Source organism: Aethalodelphis obliquidens, unplaced genomic scaffold (assembly GCF_003676395.1).
Source record: "Aethalodelphis obliquidens isolate GAN/ISIS:26980383/991018 unplaced genomic scaffold, ASM367639v1 scaffold52, whole genome shotgun sequence".
NCBI lineage: Eukaryota > Metazoa > Chordata > Mammalia > Artiodactyla > Delphinidae > Aethalodelphis > Aethalodelphis obliquidens.
The window spans coordinates 14,193,601-14,212,650 of NW_020837996.1; the positions used below are offsets into that span (position 1 = coordinate 14,193,601).

General features: G+C 36.8%; 1 protein-coding gene across 2 annotated transcripts; it reads left to right on the forward strand.

Moving 5' to 3' along the window:
* Positions 1 to 1,070: 1,070 nt before the first annotated feature.
* On the forward strand, positions 1,071 to 18,232 carry SLU7 (spliceosome associated SLU7). Of its 2 annotated transcripts, none has more exons than XM_027084385.1 (16): positions 1,071 to 1,146; positions 3,406 to 3,591; positions 4,459 to 4,612; positions 5,243 to 5,323; positions 5,613 to 5,777; positions 7,540 to 7,608; positions 10,425 to 10,472; positions 10,670 to 10,801; positions 11,065 to 11,162; positions 11,677 to 11,744; positions 11,879 to 12,018; positions 12,876 to 13,037; positions 15,176 to 15,280; positions 15,439 to 15,510; positions 15,642 to 15,755; positions 16,649 to 18,232. In XM_027084385.1, the coding sequence occupies exons 1-16, from the start codon at positions 1,109 to 1,111 to the stop codon at positions 16,826 to 16,828; spliced, it is 1,812 nt and encodes a 603-aa protein (XP_026940186.1). In that variant the 5' UTR covers positions 1,071 to 1,108; the 3' UTR covers positions 16,829 to 18,232. The 2 variants fall into 2 exon arrangements, with proteins under 2 accessions (XP_026940186.1, XP_026940187.1); XM_027084386.1 differs by lacking the exon at positions 1,071 to 1,146 and adding an exon at positions 1,157 to 1,365.
* The last annotated feature ends 818 nt before the right edge of the window (positions 18,233 to 19,050 follow it).

A 19,050-nucleotide genomic window follows, 5' to 3' on the forward strand; every position in this document is an offset into this window, starting at 1 on the left:
GCCTGTGCACCGCAACTAAGAGTAGCCCCCACTCACTGCAACTAGAGAAAGCCCGTGCGCAGCAACGAAGACCCAACACAGCCAAAAATAAATAAATAAAATATATATTAAAAAAAGCAAAGTGTGAGTGATTCAGACTACTCACTTTCAGACTATTTTCTGACAACTTCTGTCCCTTCAACTATTGCCCTGTAAAATCAAAATTAATATTTACATTCCTATGCTAGGCACTGAACATTCTTAATAAGAAAAAATAGATTATATTATGATGAGATCTCTTATTGAAGCAAGGATGTCACTCTGACATTTGAAAGGAACACATACTGTTTTGAAAAATAAAACATGACCGGAACAGAGAGGATAGGACCAAAAAAAAAGGGGGGGGGAATTCTACTCCAACATTAATATTTTCCGGTATTTTATTTCATATTATACTTTAAAGGAAGGTTGAGATGTCATAAATATTACTGTTTTCCCAAAATGGAAATCGTTTTATAGTATTTTTTTCCTAATGCTAAAATACAATATCACATTGGGACGAGGTATCACAATTACGGAATAATGCCTCACGTTCTCATAGCACCTCGTATACCTTTCATAGCGGCTTTCTAGAACTATACATTTTTGAATAATTCAGTGTCTTTCTCACTCCGTATGATGTAAATTCGAGGAGAGGAAGACACTTTGTGTTTACCTTGTCCTCATTGTGTTACACTACCTGGCTACTAATTAATGCTAATTTTAACTTTTTTTTTTAACTTCACGCACTTCCCCCTTCATTTTACAGCGCTCTAGTGAGGCTTAAGCTGTCGTCTGCTCTCTACTACGTTTTTCTTTGTTTGTTTTGTTTTACGTCGTGTGACGCGGCGACTCTTAAAAAAAAATTTCAAAGACCAGAGCGGAAAAGCAGCTGCTCAAACCTAACCCATTCTATAGACCCACAGTAGAGAAACGGACACAGCTCAGCATCTCGCGAGACCAGCTCCGCCTGGGAGCCTGAGACTCAAAGAGTTCTTAGCGCGCATGTGTGGGTCGTCCGGAAGGTGCCGCAGGGGCTGCTGGGAGAGGGAGGAGGTCAGGAAGTAAACATAGATGGTCGGCTTCCTGCATGTCCGGCTGTCTTGGTGTCAGCAGCGGCGGGACCGGGTAGGGAAATATTGTGAGAACTTCAAGAGGGAGGTGGGTGAGGGTGAAGAACCCCGAGAAGTGGACCAAAGGCTCCTAATTGTTACAAATATCCTTACGAGACTGATAAACGCTACGTTGAGGAGGGAACGGGGACCTAGAAGGAAGCCGCCGTCCTAGGCCTCAGTCATAGCACCTGTGCCCAGTCAGACCAGGACTGTGTCTTCAGTGGTTTTCAAAGTAAAAATTATAAGATGCCATTGGGGCTGAACTGTCTAGTACAGTAGCTGTTAACTGTTGTGGTTCTTAAGCACTTGAAATGTTGGCTAGTCTGAATACGTGTAAAATCCATATCAGATTTTAAAGACTTAGTTTTCCTAAGTCTAAACAGATTTTTTCCTATGTTGAAATGATAATATGTTGGGTATATTGGGTTAAATATTGCAAAAATAATTTTACCTGTTTCTTTTTACTTTTCTAGTATGGCTGTGGAATATTTTAAATGACATATAGGGCTGGCGTTATATTTCTCTTGGACAGCACTGCATTAGAGGGTTTTAAGCTTGGGTAGTGGACATGATATGATCACATCTGTGTTTTGAAAAAATAACACTGCAGTGTGGAAAACTGATTGGAGGGAATTGGGAGAGACTGGTAGGGAAAAGTATTAACACTAAGGTTATTGACAGTAGAAGTAAATGAATTTGAGTGATATTCAGAAGGTGAAAATAACGTTACTTAGTGATGAAATAGGTGTGGGAATTAGCTGGAACACTTATGAAAAGAGATGGATGGTGGTGTCTTTCATCAAGAGAGGGAACAGTGGAAAAAGATTTCATAGAGAAGATTATGAATTTTTTTTTAGTTGAAGATTATGAATTTGAATTAAGATTTGTTGAGTTCAGGTTTCTCAGAGATATTTAAGTGGAGGTACTTTGAAGTAAGCAAGTGGAATGTATTTATTGGAAGCTCAGACAAAAGGGCTGGAGTAGAGAAATAAATTGGAGAGCCAGCAGTTGTATACTGTGGCTATCGAAACCTTGGAAATAGATGAGCTTGTCCTCTGGTGGAGTTTAGAGTGATGAAGAAGGCCCCAGGATTGACCCTTGTGGAATCCAAAATAAAATAACTGGGCAGAAATGGTTGAACTTACAAAGGATTCAGGAGAAGCAGCGAGAGGGGTACAAGAAAAACCAGGAGAGTATAGTGTCACATAAGTCAAAGGATAAGCATATATCAAAAGAGGAAGGAACAGAACTGAAAAATGTCCAGAGGACTAGGCACATTGATAACTTAGTGGTAGCTTTGGAGTGGGGGGAGGGGTGTGGGAGCTAAATCAGAGTGATTGAGAAGGGAAGCAGAAGATGAGGAAATAGAGATGATGAATATAGGTAAATCTTAAAGCATCCAGTCTTTAAGAGGAACAGAGATAGGACCCTACGTACTCATTAAGGGTTAGTGTGGTAGAAAAGTTTGAGACACTTACGTAGAGAGGAATTCAGGAATATATATGAGAGAAACAGTCTCATGAAATTTTAAATACATGTGTATGTCTCTCTCCACTTATAACTTAGAGTTGAGAGAAAAACTGCAACAGTATATAAAGACTTTTGTGGAGGGGAAAGAGACCTTTCCCTTACAGATACTATGAAGAATAAGGCATAAGTTGAAAAATAATTGATATTACAATTACAAATGTAGTCTATACAGAATCTAAGAATAGAGATATTGTAGTGGGAAGGGAGAGACAGAATATGCTTGTTATTTCTATAATAAAAAAATTAAAAATAAAATAATTTCTATTAGAGGGAAAAAATTTCCAACAAAGAAACTAAAAATAGTGATATAACTAAAGGGGGAGGAGAGATTTAGGAAGATAGGGACCTATGTTAGTGATTAATCTTGTATCAGAGCAAGAAGTTAACTAATAATGTCTAGAATATGAAACATTCTGTATAACACACAGTATGTGTCATTAGAGTGAACTTTTTTTTTTTTTTTTTTTTGGGCGGTACGCGGGCCTCTCACTGTTGTGGCCTCTCCCCTTACGGAGCACACGCTCCAGACGCGCAGGCTCAGCGGCCATGGCTCAAGGGCCCAGCCGCTCCACGGCATGTGGGATCTTCCCAGACCGGGGCACGAACCCATATCCCCTGCATCAGCAGGTGGACTCTCAACCACTGCACCACCAGGGAAGCCCTACAGTGTACTTCTGATAGTTTCACTGGTGAATTCACCAAGGGCTAGTTTATACTAATAGATATTTCTTCCTTTTCATAGAGAAGGCCAGATAACCATGTCAGCTGTAGCCATGGATGCAGGTAATGCGGCCACCCTTTCAGGGTCCAAAGAAATGAGTTTGGAGGAACCAAAGAAGATGACCAGAGAGGACTGGAGAAAGAAGAAGGAGCTAGAAGAACAGCGAAAATTGGGTAATGCCCCTGCAGAAGTTGATGAAGAAGGAAAGTAAGTACTTTAATTTTTTTGCAAAATCTGTTCAGAATTCAAATAAATGTCTACTTAGTTTACCAATTTCTCATCCTTTGCCTTGACAGGAAGCCATCTTTATCATTTACATCATTTTTGTTTTTATTTATTTTATTAAACTCATATGTATAAGGTTTAGTAATCATATAATAATGAAGGACTTGTAATGAATAGCTGTAGTCCTTTTCAGTTTTCCCACTCCCTGTCCCACTCTACACAAGTGACTATAGTTGACCCTTGAACAACACAGGTTTGAAATGTGTGGGTCCACTTATACTCAGATTTTTTTCCATAACTACGTGCAGTACTACACAATCTGCCATGGATTGAATCCTCAGATTCCAAACCGTGGATACAGAGGCCCGACTGTGCAGCTTGAGCATCCGCAGGTTTTGGTATCTGAGGCAGGTCCTGAACCAGTCCCTCTCAGATACTGAGGGATGACTGTACTTGTCAGTCTATTTTGAGTTTTTCTGGTTGATACCTCCACATCTCTAAATAACATACCTATACCATTATTATAATCAACTCTAGACATTATTAGTTAACTTCTTGCTCTGATACAAGATTAATCTCACTAACATAGGTCCCTATATTCCTTCATCTCTCCTCCCGCTTTAGTTATATCACTATTTTTAGTTTCTTTGTTGGAAATTTTTTCACTCTAATATAAATTATTTTCTTTATTTTTAATTGTTTTTTATTATAGAAATAACAAGCATATTCTGCCTTTCTTCTCCCAGTACAGTATCTCTATTCTTAGATTCTGCATAGGCTACCTTTGTAATTGTAATATCAATTATTTTTCAACTTCATTCTGTTAAAAAAAATTTTATTTTATTACAGAGACATCAATCCTCATATTCCTCAGTATATTTCTTCAGTGCCATGGTATATTGATCCATCAAAAAGGCCTACTTTAAAGCACCAGAGACCACAGCCAGAGAAACAAAAGCAGTATAGCTCATCTGGAGACTGGTACAAGAGGGGTGTAAAAGAGGTATGTATGCAACTTGTATATATGCATGTGAAAATGGAGATTTTATTTTAAGAACTTAATATAAGAACCTCTAAAGCAATACTATATAAAGTAGAAACAGATTATATGACCTTTTATGTGGTATTAAAATTCACAGTACATACTACTTTAGCGTCTATATTTTATAAATTTGATATTGCTGAAATCTTTAAACTTTCTCATTTATAAAAGTGCAGGGTAAGCTGTGACAAAGTGAGAGAGTGGCATGGACATATATACACTACCAAACGTAAAATAGCTAGTGGGAAGCAGCCGCATAGCACAGGGAGATCAGCTCGGTGCTTTGTGACCGCCTGGAGGGGTGGGATAGGGAGGGTGGGAGGGAGGGAGATGCAAGAGGGAAGAGATATGGGAACATATGTATATGTATACTGATTCACTTTGTTATAAAGCAGAAACTAACACACCATTGTAAAGCAATTATACTCCAATAAAGATGTAAAAAAAAAAAAAAAAGTGGAGATTCTAACTGGTTTTCCTCTTAATGAATAAATCATTTCACTAGGCAATATAGGAATGAGAGCCAAAGTTATTTTTAACTTATTCAGATAAATAAAAATTTTCCTTGTTTTTCTTTACATCCATTTATAGAATTCCATAACTACTAAGTACCGCAAAGGAGCATGTGAAAACTGTGGAGCCATGACACACAAAAAGAAAGACTGTTTTGAGGTGAGTTCACCTTTGAGAATTTTGGAAACTGTTGTCAGAGTCTCTTTATTCCTGTCAGAGAGCTTCATTCTGTTTTTTTAATTACCTGTATTTAGGTACAAGTTAAATAAAAATTAATTTGAAGGAAATTAGTTTCGCATCATCAAAAGTTTTGCTGGAAGACTAAATGATAATTGAATAAACCATAAAGTCCCATGGTATGTTCACACCCACTCTGTAAAGATTATATGAAGTTTTCCTCTGGGCTGTAGATACTTAGGAAAAGATTTAATCTTATTCTGTTTTCCAGAGACCTAGGCGAGTTGGAGCAAAATTTACAGGTACTAATATAGCTCCAGATGAACACGTCCAGCCTCAGCTGATGTTTGACTATGATGGGAAGAGGGATCGGTGGAACGGCTACAATCCAGAAGAACACATGAAAATTGTAGAAGAGTATGCGAAAGTTGATCTGGTGAGCACAGTTCACTGCTTTCCTGCTATCCTTAAAGAATGTACATTTTGCTGTATCTCTAATTTAGCAACTCTATTTTTTGAGTCTTCAAGCAGTATAAAAATGATGGCATTTTTATTATTGTAGTAGTAGTAAGCCTAATTGAATAGTGAAATAAACAGTGTGCTAGCCCTATGTGGCAGCAATTTCTTTTTATTTCATTCTTATATTGTCCTTTACTCCATGACTTAGGTTGCAAAAAATACTGGAAGCATTAGAACAGATTAGTGTCCAAAGCTTTTTCCTTTCTTTTATAAACTCTTGGCCCCCAGACTATATCTTGCCTATGGGCCTGTTTTATACTTGTCTCACATGGCATTTCAGGGTGGGAGAAGGGGAAGAGGATAAGTCATTTCAGAAAATTGAATTTTATTTTAATTTAACCTAAATTTTTTCTGTTATGATTTCACCTACTCACTCCCATTTTTCAAACACCACAGTCACATTGCTTTTTTTGTTTTTGTTTTTAAGTAGAGTTAACATTTAAAATCATGGAATTTCACATAAAAATCTGAATTTTATATTTCTTGAACAGTGAAATATGCAGTAATCCTGGGCCAGCCTGGAGGGGTCAGTCATCTCGAGTCAGGTGGCACCTCGTCAGCAGGGATTGTTCTCTGCAGTTTACCCCTGGTGGTGTCTAACTTGGTTTACATTAATGCCTGGTTCAAACAGGAGTTTGTAACTCCTGTTTAAATATGGCTGATTGAATCCAACTCATTTTCATTTTTTGTTTTTTGGGGGGTTTTTTGTTTTTGGGTTTTCTTAACTTAATTTTTTTATACAGCAGGTTCTTATTAGTTATCTATTTTATACATATTAGTGTATATATGTCAATCCCAATCTCCCAATTCATCCTGGTTTTTTTGTTTTTTAATTTAGTTTTTTTATTGAATGAAAGAGTCATTAAATTCTACAGTGCCTTACAATTTTCAGAAGTTTCACACACATGATTTCATATAATCTTATAATAACCCCCCCTTTTAAAAATTTCCTACCCTTCTATTACCCCTCCCCCCTTTCCTCTATTCATTGCTAACCACTAGTTGGTTCTCTTTGAGTGTGCTTCTTTCTTGTTTTATTCAGCAGTTGTATTTTTTTAGATTCCACATACAAGTAATATACAGTATTTGTCTTTCTCTTTCTGACCTATTTCACTTAACATAATGCCCTCCAAGTCCATCCATGTTGCTGCAAATGACAAAATTTCATTCTTTTTTTTATGCCTAAATATTCCATTGTATATATATTCCACACATCTTCTTTATCCATTCATGTTTTTTTTATTAATTTTTATTGGAGTATAGTTGCTTTACAATGCTGTATTCGTTTCTGAGGTACAGCAGAGTGAATCAGTTATACATATACACGTATCTACTCCTTTTTAGATTTCCTTCCCATTTAAGTCATCACAGAGCATTCAGTAGAGTTGGGGGGTTTTTTGTTCGTTTAGTTTTTGGCCACACTGCATGGCTTTTGGGATCTTAGTTCCCAGACCAGGGATCGAACCCAGCCCCTTGGCAGTGAGAGCGCAAAATCCTAACCACTGGACCACTAGTGAATTCGTTGTAACTCCTGCTCTTTAGGAGCCAGAGGTCTAGAGCTACAAAACATGACCTTGTCCAATGACCTTTACTGAAAACAATAAACTTACGCATTTTACACATATAAAAATTAAATGTTCATTTGACTAAGTAAATTTCAAATGTTTCTTTTTTCTTAGGCAAAACGAACGCTGAAAGCTCAAAAACTCCAAGAAGAATTAGCCTCAGGAAAATTAGTGGAACAGGCTGTAAGTAATAAAAATGATCATTAAAAAAAAATTCAAACTCCTAGTAAACAAAAAATGAAGATTGAAACAAAAAATTCATTTTATATCTCTCAAGTTAGAAAAGATTTTAGGGAGAGAGAAGTGCTATTGAGGAGAAAGAGTAAAACTGACTTATAGGGTTCATGCGACTATAAATTGATGCAATCATTTTGGAGAGAATATTGCCATAAAACATTTATATACCTTTTCTGGAATTAAATTAGTAAATCCATCCATCCTAAATTTTTTCAGTGTTCAGAAAAGTCATTATGCACAAAGATGTTCATTGCAGCACTTTTTACAACAGCAAGAAATTGAAATAGTTTAATAGGGAATTAGTGAAGTGAGCTATCCTTCCTCTGCATGATAGAATGTAAAATGACTTTTGTCAAAACTTTGTAACAACACTGGCTAACACTTATATTTTAATGACACATGTAAAATATTACAATATTACCACAGGGAAGACGACCAGAACACCAGTTCTCATTTAATATAGAATTAGTGAATTTTTCTTTTTTTTATTTTAGTATTTCCCACATTCTCTGTAATGAACATGTAATAATTTTATAGCTAGGCAAAAAATTTTCAAACTAACAAAAAAGATGTATTGCAGACACGTTTTTTCCTTTTTTTTTCTTCCAGTCAGTCAACTTAATAGTTAGAGTATATTATACTTATTAGAGTTGTGAAAATTTCTTTTAACAAATTAATGGCATAAGTAAATAATAAACATTTTCTAGTTGTCAAGTTTAAACTTCTAAAAGGGACGCTTAGCAAGTATAATTACAAAGAAAACACAACTAGGTAAGTTAATCACCAAGTCTGAGCAGTCACAGAAGCTACCTATCAGGCAGGTTCAAAGCACAAGTTAACAGACAGATAATGTTAAAACCCAGCTCTGCCCCTGGCTAGCTAGGTGGTCCTAGAAAAATTAATTTGCCTCTCTGAGCCTCAGTTGATCATCTCTAAAGCAGAGATAACAACACCTACCCCCACCAGGAGGTTTAGCATACATATCACAGAGTAAACACTTGGTAATTTGTAGCTATTGTTAATCATTACCAACTCTGGAAAAAAGAAGAGGGCCTTTTTCTGTTTTTCTAACATATTCTTTGTTGTTGTTTATTGTAAACATATTATAATTTATTTTCCCAGTAAGCATACTTACTGGGAAAGTAAGTATGAATTTTGCCCATTTGGATATGAAGATTAACTGCATATAGTAGAGCTATGTGTACTATAGAGATTTAGCTGTCTGTGTAGCAATATAAATGTCCTTTGTTGAACTAGCAACTTGTAAGAACTCCAAAAAATATATATATTTTTAAAATTCCCAATTTTGAAGGCAACAAATATTCAGAAAAAGTACACAGAAAATTATAAAGAAGAAAAATATCCCCTATGTTAACATTTTCAAGTAGGCCTTTCAGTGTCCCAGTACACCCCCCACATACATCCATGGATGTGTGTGATTACCATACAACATGTTTTTTAAATGGATTCATCTTTACATACTCATCACCTACTCTTTCAATTTAACAATATACAGTGCAGTGAGCACTTGTTCTCCATATCATTAAATGTAGACCTGTAACATTTATTTTTATATAAATTCACATGGTTCAGTAATCAAAATAATTTAAGAAGACAGATGTGCCTCCATCCACCCTATCTCTAAACCTCACCCCCCATAACCATTTTTATTTTTCTTACAGATCCTTTCAGAGTTTGTTGTGTAAATACAAACAAATACAAATATGTAATCTTATTCCCATCCTTCCCTCTTTTTTCTTCCCCCCATAAAAATGGTAGCAAAGTATACGTGTTTTTCCACACCTTGGACAGAATGACTTTAATGGTTGTTCAGTGTTTATTGAGTGCAATATTTTATATAACCAATCATCTCTTGTTGATCTGTTTTTCCTAATTATTTGTACAATACCCAACACTAGATTCTTATAAGCCTTTATATAATAGACATTTTTTCTTTATGATAAATTCCTAAAAGTGTAATTGTTGATGCACTGAATATGTATATGTAAAATGTGATGACTTTAAAAAAAAAAAATTTGATTATCACTTAGCTAGCATTCAGAAAGCCTGTACAAATTTTTGCTTCCACCAATGTATCATATATATATATATTTTTTTTTTTTAATACACACATTTCCACATCCCCCCACTAATGGTATAAGGTATTGTTTTGAATGTGTGAAGCCTTTTTAAAAGGACATGATGAAGTACTGAGCACTTTGCTCTTGGCATTTTGTGGAGATAGAGAATATCGTGACCAACTGCTAATGAAGAGTGTCTTTGAGGCAAGGATTTTGCACGCTTCTTAAATCACAGCGTGTTGTCACCTGAGTAGATTTCTTCATTGCCTAAATTTTACAAAGGCTGTTTTGGCTCTAAAGATACTTATTACATGATCCTGGTAACTTTTCTTTTTGGCCTTAATAGAAAAACAGTGAGGTTTAATGAAAATGTTATGTCTGAAGATTGAATACATATGAAATGAATATTTTTTAGGTATACTGATCAACTTAATCTTTCTATTACGTTTGTGTGATTATAGTCCTATCATCAATGAAATTTTGGATTTGTAGACAGCCTAATAAAATTATTCACAATGACATACTTGTATTCAAAACTTATGTGCTCACTACAAGTGAGAAATATAAGAATTTGTTCAGTTAAATTTGTTATATTATTTTAACTATGTTTTTAAAGTGTTAAATAATCAGTTGATTCAGTGGAATACAATTACAAATTTGTTTCCTTCTTTCGTGACACAGAATTCTCCAAAACACCAGTGGGGAGAAGAGGAACCAAATTCTCAGACGGTAGTAAATATATGCCCTATCTGGATATACATTATATTTTTAAAGTTCTGATGGCTAATATTAATAGTAATATATAATTCATAATAATAATAGGTTTAAAGAACACAGTGAGTAAGGTTTGGTTAAAGGGAAAACAAGAACTAGATGCTGCTCTTTTTTTTCTTAAAAATTTTTTTCCCTCTCTCTTCCTCTTTCAGGAAAAAGATCATAACAGTGAAGATGAGGATGAAGATAAATATGCAGATGACATTGACATGCCTGGACAGAATTTTGACTCTAAGAGACGAATTACTGTCCGGAATCTCAGGATTCGAGAAGATATTGCAAAAGTAAGCCTTGCCAACTCAACATACATATTCAAAAAATATTTGTCTTCCCAGCCTAAATTTTGTCTACTAATATGGTACCTCGGTAGTATATGGGTAACATAGTCAGTCATTCCAAAGTTAGGTGTCATTCCGGTTTTCTTTCTCTTCACCTGTACCCCAGACATGCACACACACATTTAATTGGCTCCTCCTACTAGTCTGCTGAAATCTTCTTTGATGAAAGTAAACATTAACACAGTCTTAAAATATTTTTTTCCTTCTAGTATTTGCGGAATTTAGATCCAAATTCTGCTTACTATGATCCCAAAACCAGAGCGATGAGAGAGAATCCCTATGCCAATGCAGGAAAGAATCCAGATGAGTAAGTACCAAGTTCAATGTAAAGATTTCAAGAGGGCGGCTGGGCCCATGAGCCATGGCCACTGAGCCTGTGCACCTGGAGCCTGTGCTCCGCAATGGGAGAGGCCACAACAGTGAGAGGCCCACGTACCACAAAAAAAAAAAAAAAAAAAAAATTTCAAGGTAGGGGAGGGGAGCTTTTATTCATAAATCACAATCTGAATTAAAATGAACATCACCGGGCTTCCCTGGTGGCGCAGTGGTTGAGAGTCCATCTGCCGATGCAGGGGATGCGGGTTCGTGCCCCGGTCTGGGAAGATCCCACATGCCGCGGAGCAGCTGGGCCTGTGAGCCATGGCCGCTAAGCCTGCGCGTCCGGAGCCTGTGCTCCGCAACGGGAGAGGCCACAACAGTGAGAGGCCCACGTACCGCAAAAAAAAAAAAAAAAAATGAACATCGCCTATGGTCAGGTCAGAAAAGAATTTCCTTAAAGAAATCAATCTCTGAAACAGTTTTTTTTAAATTTGTGTTTACAGAGTGAGCTACGCGGGGGATAACTTTGTTAGATACACAGGTGATACCATTTCAATGGCTCAGACACAATGTAAGTGTTTTCTCTATGTCAAGGTATTTTATATCAGCTCATAAGAAATTTAGGGGCATTTTTTAAAGCTTGTTTCCAAGAAGCATGAAAACAATTTAGGTGACAGCTCATTACGATGTTTTTAATTACTCTAGTGTTTGCTTGGGAAGCCTATGACAAGGGGTCTGAAGTGCATCTGCAAGCTGATCCTACAAAACTAGAGCTGTTGTATAAGTCCTTCAAAGTCAAGAAAGAAGACTTCAAAGAACAGCAGAAAGAAAGCATCCTGGAAAAGGTAATTTTGACCAAACTGCTAAAGGAAAACATTTCTTAATAGAAATTATCAGTTAATAAACATTTGATTTACGTTTGGAATACAATATACAGTCCATTTTAATCCATCAGGATTAGTCCTGTCCTTCCACTGATGCAATCAGTTGGTATACAGTATCAGTGAAACTATATCAGTGAGCTTTTGCAGCAAAACAAATCACCTCAAAATGTAATAGTTTAAAAAAAAATAGTTTAAATAAACGTTTCTTATTTCTCACCGTTTTGTATGTCAGCTGGGTCTCCTGGTCTGAGTCTGCCTATCTGAAGTTGGATGATCTAGAATGGCCTCACTTTGGTTTCTAGCAGTTAGCAGCCCTCATCTGTCCTGAGAAGGCCCACCTGGAACAGCTCATCTCTGCCCCACATGGGTTCTTATCCTCTGATAGGCTAGCCCAGCTTCTTTACATGGCATTCTCAGGATACCAGAAACTAGCAGCAAAGTGTGCCCCAGTGCACAGGTGTTTTTCAGGTTTTTGCTTACATCATATTTGCCAGTGTTCCATAGGCCAGAACAAGTAGCCTGGCCAGGCCCAGATTCAAGGGAAGGAGCAGCAAAGTCATGTGGCAAATGGGCATGCACAGAGGATGAGGGGAATTTTATGAGCATTTTGTAATTTACCACACTCAACAGATGAGTAGCAATTGAGACATCTTTTATTTGCCTGTGAAAATTTGGTGACATTTTTTTCACTGTGTTTTGTATAACAAAGCCCATGAAGAATAGTCCTCTAATCTTTCTGATTGGAAATAAACCCTTCAGTAGAGATTTGAATGCAAATCTTTGTAAAATATATTTAATAATGTTCAATGTCCTTTTAGTACGGTGGCCAAGAACACTTGGATGCCCCTCCAGCTGAACTGCTTTTAGCTCAGACCGAAGACTACGTGGAGTACTCAAGACATGGGACAGTCATCAAAGGACAGGAGCGGGCTGTTGCCTCCTCCAAGTATGAGGAGGATGTGAAGATCCACAATCATACTGTATGTGTTCAACCAGAATTATTTTTGTATCCTTGTTAGCATTTTGCTCTGGATTGTATTTTTCATTAGTAAGTCGTTGTATTTCATTTTGTTTTTTTGCATTTTAACTTTGTCTTATTTTTTAATACAATTTTTAAAGGTTATATGGCATTTACAGTTATTACAAAATATTGGCTGTATTCCCCACATAGTACAATACATCCTTGTAGCCTGTCTTACACCCAATAGTTTATACCTTCCACTCCCTGACCCCTATATACTGCTTCTCCCCTCCTCTCCACTGGTAACCACTAGTTTGTTCTCTGTATCTGTGAGTCTGCTTCTTTTTTTGTTATATTCACTAGTCATATTTTTTAGATTCCACATGTCAGTGATATCATACAGTATTTGTCTTTCTCTGTCTGACTTATTGCACTTAGCATAATGCCCTTCGAGTCCGTCCATGTTGCTGCAGATGGTAAAATTTTGTTCTTTTTTATGGCTGAGTAGTTTGCCATTGTATATATGTACACCACATCTTTATTCATTCATCTGTTGATGGGCATTTAGGTTGCTTCCATATCTCGGCAATTGTAAATAATGCTACTGTGAACATTGGGGTGCATGTATCTTTTCGAATTAGTTTTTTGTTTTTATCAGATATATACCCCGGAGTGGAATTGCTGGGTCATATGGTAGTTTTATTTTTAGTTTTTTTGAGAAAGCTCCATACTGTTTGCCACAGTGGCTGCACCAATTGCTGTTTTATGAAATTTTCCCCAAATGTGAAAGAATACTATTATTTTCACTCTATAATATACCCACCATCTAGATTCAAATTCTTTTTTACAGATCGCCATATACGCTTTGTCTAGAAGAGTGTGTATGTGTGTGTGTGTGTGTGTGTGTGTGTGTGTGTGTGTGTGAGTGTGTGTAAGTAACTGTATATTTTTTTGACTGAAACATTTGGAAATTACAGATATCATGACATTTCACCCATAACACTGTATCATGTACCCTAAAATTAAGGATGTTCTCCTATATAACTACATTACCATTATCACACTTCAGAAAATTGACATTAATGCCTTAATATCATCTAATCTCTAGTCCTTAATCACATTTTCCAAAATATACCCCAAAATGCCTTTAAATAACTTTTTGGGTTTTTTTGGTTGGAGTGGGGATAACTGTTTTGTGCGTGAGTGTGAGACACAGAATCCAGTCACAGCTTACGTTTATTTTGTTATTTGGTTGTTATCTCTCTTTTTTCTAGCATGTATCTCCCCTTTGTCATGACAGTGACTCTAACAGATCATACCAGTTATCTTGTAAACTGTCTCATATCCTGTATTTGACTGGTTCCTAGTGATATATAACTTATTCCTATATTCCCTATTTCCTGTAAACAGGAATTCAGACCTAAAGGCTTGATTAAAGTTAAATATTTTGACAGGAACACTTCATAGGTGATACAGTGTATGTCATATTGCATCGCATGATAAAGCATATAATTTGCTGTACTTTAAGTACCCAAACTACACTTGTCTCCCTAAGTAAGAGTCAAAAACCTAGCTACCTAATAGGAGCTAGGCCAGTAATCATAGATGAGTGAAATGAGCCAGGCTAATTTTATAAACTAGAGAACACAAGCCCTGTCTAATAGGGGCATCCACTGGTCAGCAACAGCCAATTACTGACAAGTGGGAATGTGAGCCCAGAATTTCCCAGTCCTCAGTTTTTCAAGAGAAGTCAGATAGCCTAAATTTTTTAATTCGGTGGGGGGCATAGAATGTAAGACCGTTGTAACCACACCTTCTCCCTGTTAGCTAGCCCTAGCATCCCCATAATTTTCCTCCTTTTATCACCAGTATATGAGAATAACCAACAAGGACCTACTGTATAGCACAGGGGACTATAGTCAATATTCTGTAATAACCTGTAAGAGGAAAGAATCTGAAAATGAATATATTTATAACTGAATCACTGTGCTGTACACCTAAAACTAACACGACATGGTAAATCAACTATACTTCAATTTTTAAAAACAATCAAATTAATTAATGATAGAATTTTTTTAAAAAAAGAAAGAAAAACAGTATATGAGAGACCCTAGTTTCAGGCTCATTTTTAAATAACCTCTCTCTGTCTCTCTGCAGCATATCTGGGGCTCTTACTGGAAAGAAGGCCGTTGGGGATACAAATGCTGTCACTCTTTTTTCAAGTATTCCTATTGTACTGGCGAAGCTGGGAAGGAGACTGCTGTAAGTAATTGCCCTCTAGTGCTTAAAAGTGAACAACAGCCAAAACTCTTAAGTCAAAATTTATATGAAACATATATTTTTATGTTTCAAATTTTAACTTTTTCTTAGATGACTGGTAACTATGACTCTCAAGTTAGATTACATATATTTTTCCACAGAATTCAGAGGAGTGTATTATAAATGATACAACTGGAGAAGAATCTGTGAAAAAACCGCAGACCCTCATGGAGGTAAGTCCATGATCAGTTGTCCTGAATTTTTAAGTCTTGGAGGGAGGACTTTAAAACTTGTGCTAGAACTTTGTTTTTGCTAGAACTTTGTTTTTGCATTTACAACACTATATTTGCATCCTCGCAATCAGATGCATCAGGAAAAACTAAAAGAGGAGAAAAAGAAGAAAAAGAAGAAGAGGAAGCATCGAAAGAGCAGTTCAGAGAGTGATGACGAAGAAAAGAAACATGAAAAATTGAAAAAGGTATTTTGTGAAGGCTAAATAAACAGTAAAAGTGACCACAGCATTCTTTATTTGTAGGGACCTTAGGAAATTATCTAGTCCTATTGACAAGCTCATTTTAAAAATGAGCAAATGAGCCCCTAGTCTGGGTGATTTGCTCAGGTCACCTATCAGGTGTAGAATACAAATAGAGATTTTGTGTGTCTTGGTATTGCCTGCTTCTTGAACTACTTGTTGAATATCACTAATGCACAGAAGAAAAAGGCTTGGTATAGTTGTTATTTTAGAGTTATGACTTGTTCGCCAGAGACTTGCCATCTGGCTCTATAATTTGTAAGTTTCAGCAAGTCTTGGGAAAAGTCAGAATTGCAGTCTCCACCAAAAAGCATCAGTTGTCGGCTTCTGTCAGTAAAATAAACCTCATTCAATTTTCGTTGTTAAATAAAATTTCTTTGAAATTTCATTGAAAATGTCATAGAATGTTTTGTGCTCTATGAAAATGTATGAGCCAAATAGTGATTAGTTGTAGCTTGACAGCGAAAGGGCTGACTCCCAAGCTCTTCCAGGCAATCTAGGTTTTTTGTTGTTTTTGTTTTTTTTTGCGGTACGCGGGCCTCTCACTGTTGTGGCCTCTCCCGTTGCGGAGCACAGGCTCCGGACGCGCAGGCTCAGCGGCCATGGCGCACGGGGCCCAGCCGCTCCGCGGCATGTGGGATCTTCTCGGACCAGGGCACGAACCCGTGTCCCCTGCATCGGCAGGCGGACTCTCAACCACTGCGCCACCAGGGAAGCCCGCAATCTAGGTTTTTGATGTAGTAGTTCATACTCAGTGGGGTCTTTTGGTACTCTACCACTCTTGCACAAAAGAGATCTGATGTAGAGCGACAGTACTCATTTCTTTCTTCTCACTATAGGCACTGAATGCAGAGGAGGCCCGTCTTCTTCATGTCAAGGAGATCATGCAGATTGATGAGAGGAAGCGGCCTTACAGTAGCATATATGAAACTCGGGAACCCACTGAAGAGGAAATGGAGGCCTACAGAATGAAGCGTCAGAGGCCAGATGACCCCATGGCCTCCTTCCTCGGACAGTAGTAACTGGTCGCAGATGGTCACCAAAGATAGACTCTGCTGATACATTCTTTTAGATTCTTGCTGATGATTATCAATGGAAAAATCTGTATCTACTCTCCTTGCTGCCTGACTTTAAAGCATCCAGAAGACTTATAGTAAATTCATTCCTTTCCATACTGAAGAAACAGAGAAGAAAAAAAAGCGGTACATTAAGTGCAGATTAAGATTTTATTTCCAATTTTATATTAATGATGTGGCAAAAGGTCTTGGCTCTCCACCTATCACAAATATCTTAACATTTATTTATTAAGTTTCAAACTTCATTTCCTCAATTTTTATGGCCCTTTATCTAGTGTTAGCACTCATTTTGAAGGCAGTTAGTTACTCTTTCTCAAAACAAGGGGTTCGTTTTTTTTTTAATTAGTAGTAACTGTAACTGTAGTTATTTGATAATCATTTCTTTTTGCCTTCTTGGATTTTTCTGATCTGAAGCTAATATCCTATCTTGAGCTCTGGGTTACTGAAAGGACTGTAGAACGTGTGAAAACTTTATCCCTGATGTCAGTCTGTGTAGTAATAATCCTGTTTTCCACTTGGTTATAAAATTTTGATTTTCAGAACATTTCCTTGTATCTTATACTCAGAACTAAATGCGTTAGCCTTTGCATGGAAAAAAAACTATTTTGTCACCCTTGAGTCAGTGTTAGTACTAGGTCTTTTACCATTCTGGACATGAGTGTTTAGACACAGAAATCCTTTTCTTTAACATAGAGGATATGGTCTGTGATACTAATTGCTGTTTTAATTGTGATTGCCTTTATATAACAATCATGAATATTAGATTTTTAAAAGATTATAGAATAACTCTTGTACCTAATCTTCATAGCCAGCAGGTGTCTTTTTGTAAAATCTGCAAAAAGCAAAACCTGAAGTTGAAGGTTTCTTCAAAGAATTACAACTATAGCTTGTAGGGCTATTAGTAACTGAGATTGCCGCGATTTTTAGCCTTCTTCTAAGAACACTGTGAAGATAGTACTGACAGTGAGAGTGGGATCAGTGAAAACAGCCTGTTTAAAACCCCTGACACAAGGACATTGACTTTTAACAGCTCACTGGCTTTTCTAAACTACCAAAACCCACTAGAATATTGCATTAAGTTAGCATTTCAGAAATAGTGCTGGTGGGAGAGTAACTGAATCAGATTATCAAGTTCTGTGAATATACATGGTATCTAGATTCAGACCAGTATGAAATTAAAACAGCAATGCAAATACATCGAATTCTTACCTACTTTAAGAATGTCAAAAATTTACATTTTCATATTCCTACCTTAACATAGACTTGTTCAACATAGTCTGATATTAGTGTCTATTTTGTATTTTATTTATCTTTTGTTGATAAAGATGTATAACTGAGAATACTTAACTGTGAGTGGTTTGCAGCATTATTTCAAATATTTGGGGACTTCGCTGGTGGTCCAGTGGGTAATACTCCACACTCCCAATGCAGGGGGCCCAGGTTCGATCTCTGGTCTGGGAATCAGATCCCGCGTGCAGGCCGCAACTAAGAGTCCACATGCCACAACTAAAGATCCCGCATGCCGCAACCAAGACCTGGCACAGCCTCAATAAATAAATAATATTTTTAAAAAAATAAAACAAATACCTGGCAGACAAGTGATCTATAGGACTGGCAGGAAGCCTGGGTTAGCTTCTGTGTGTTTGAATTAGAAAATTTCAGGAGGGACTTCCCTGATGGTCCAGTGGGTACTCCACGCTCCCAATGCAGGGGGCCTGGGTTTGATCCCTGGTCAGGGAACTAGATCCCACATGCATGTTGCAACTAAGAGTCCACGTGCTGCAACTAAAAAAAAGATCCTGCATGCCGCAACTGAAGATCCCACGTGCCACAACTAAGACCCAGCACAGCCTAAATAAATAAAATTTTTTAAACAATTTCAGGACTCTAAAAAATGTGTCACCTAACATTTCTGTTAGGCTTCTGTTCCCTCTTCTTGAAACCTAATTTACTCTGATTTTAGGAAGAATTCTATAATATATGAAATCATGTCTTATTTCTGTTTCATTTTGGATAAAAGGTAATATCTAGGACATTACTCAAGATACGAATTTTGATTTTATTATCTCAATTATAGCTGCCTTTTGAGTGCAGGAACTATGTAATGTAGTTTTCACATGTTATCTCCTCAAAAGAATTTCATGGGGTGAGTAATGGATGATATC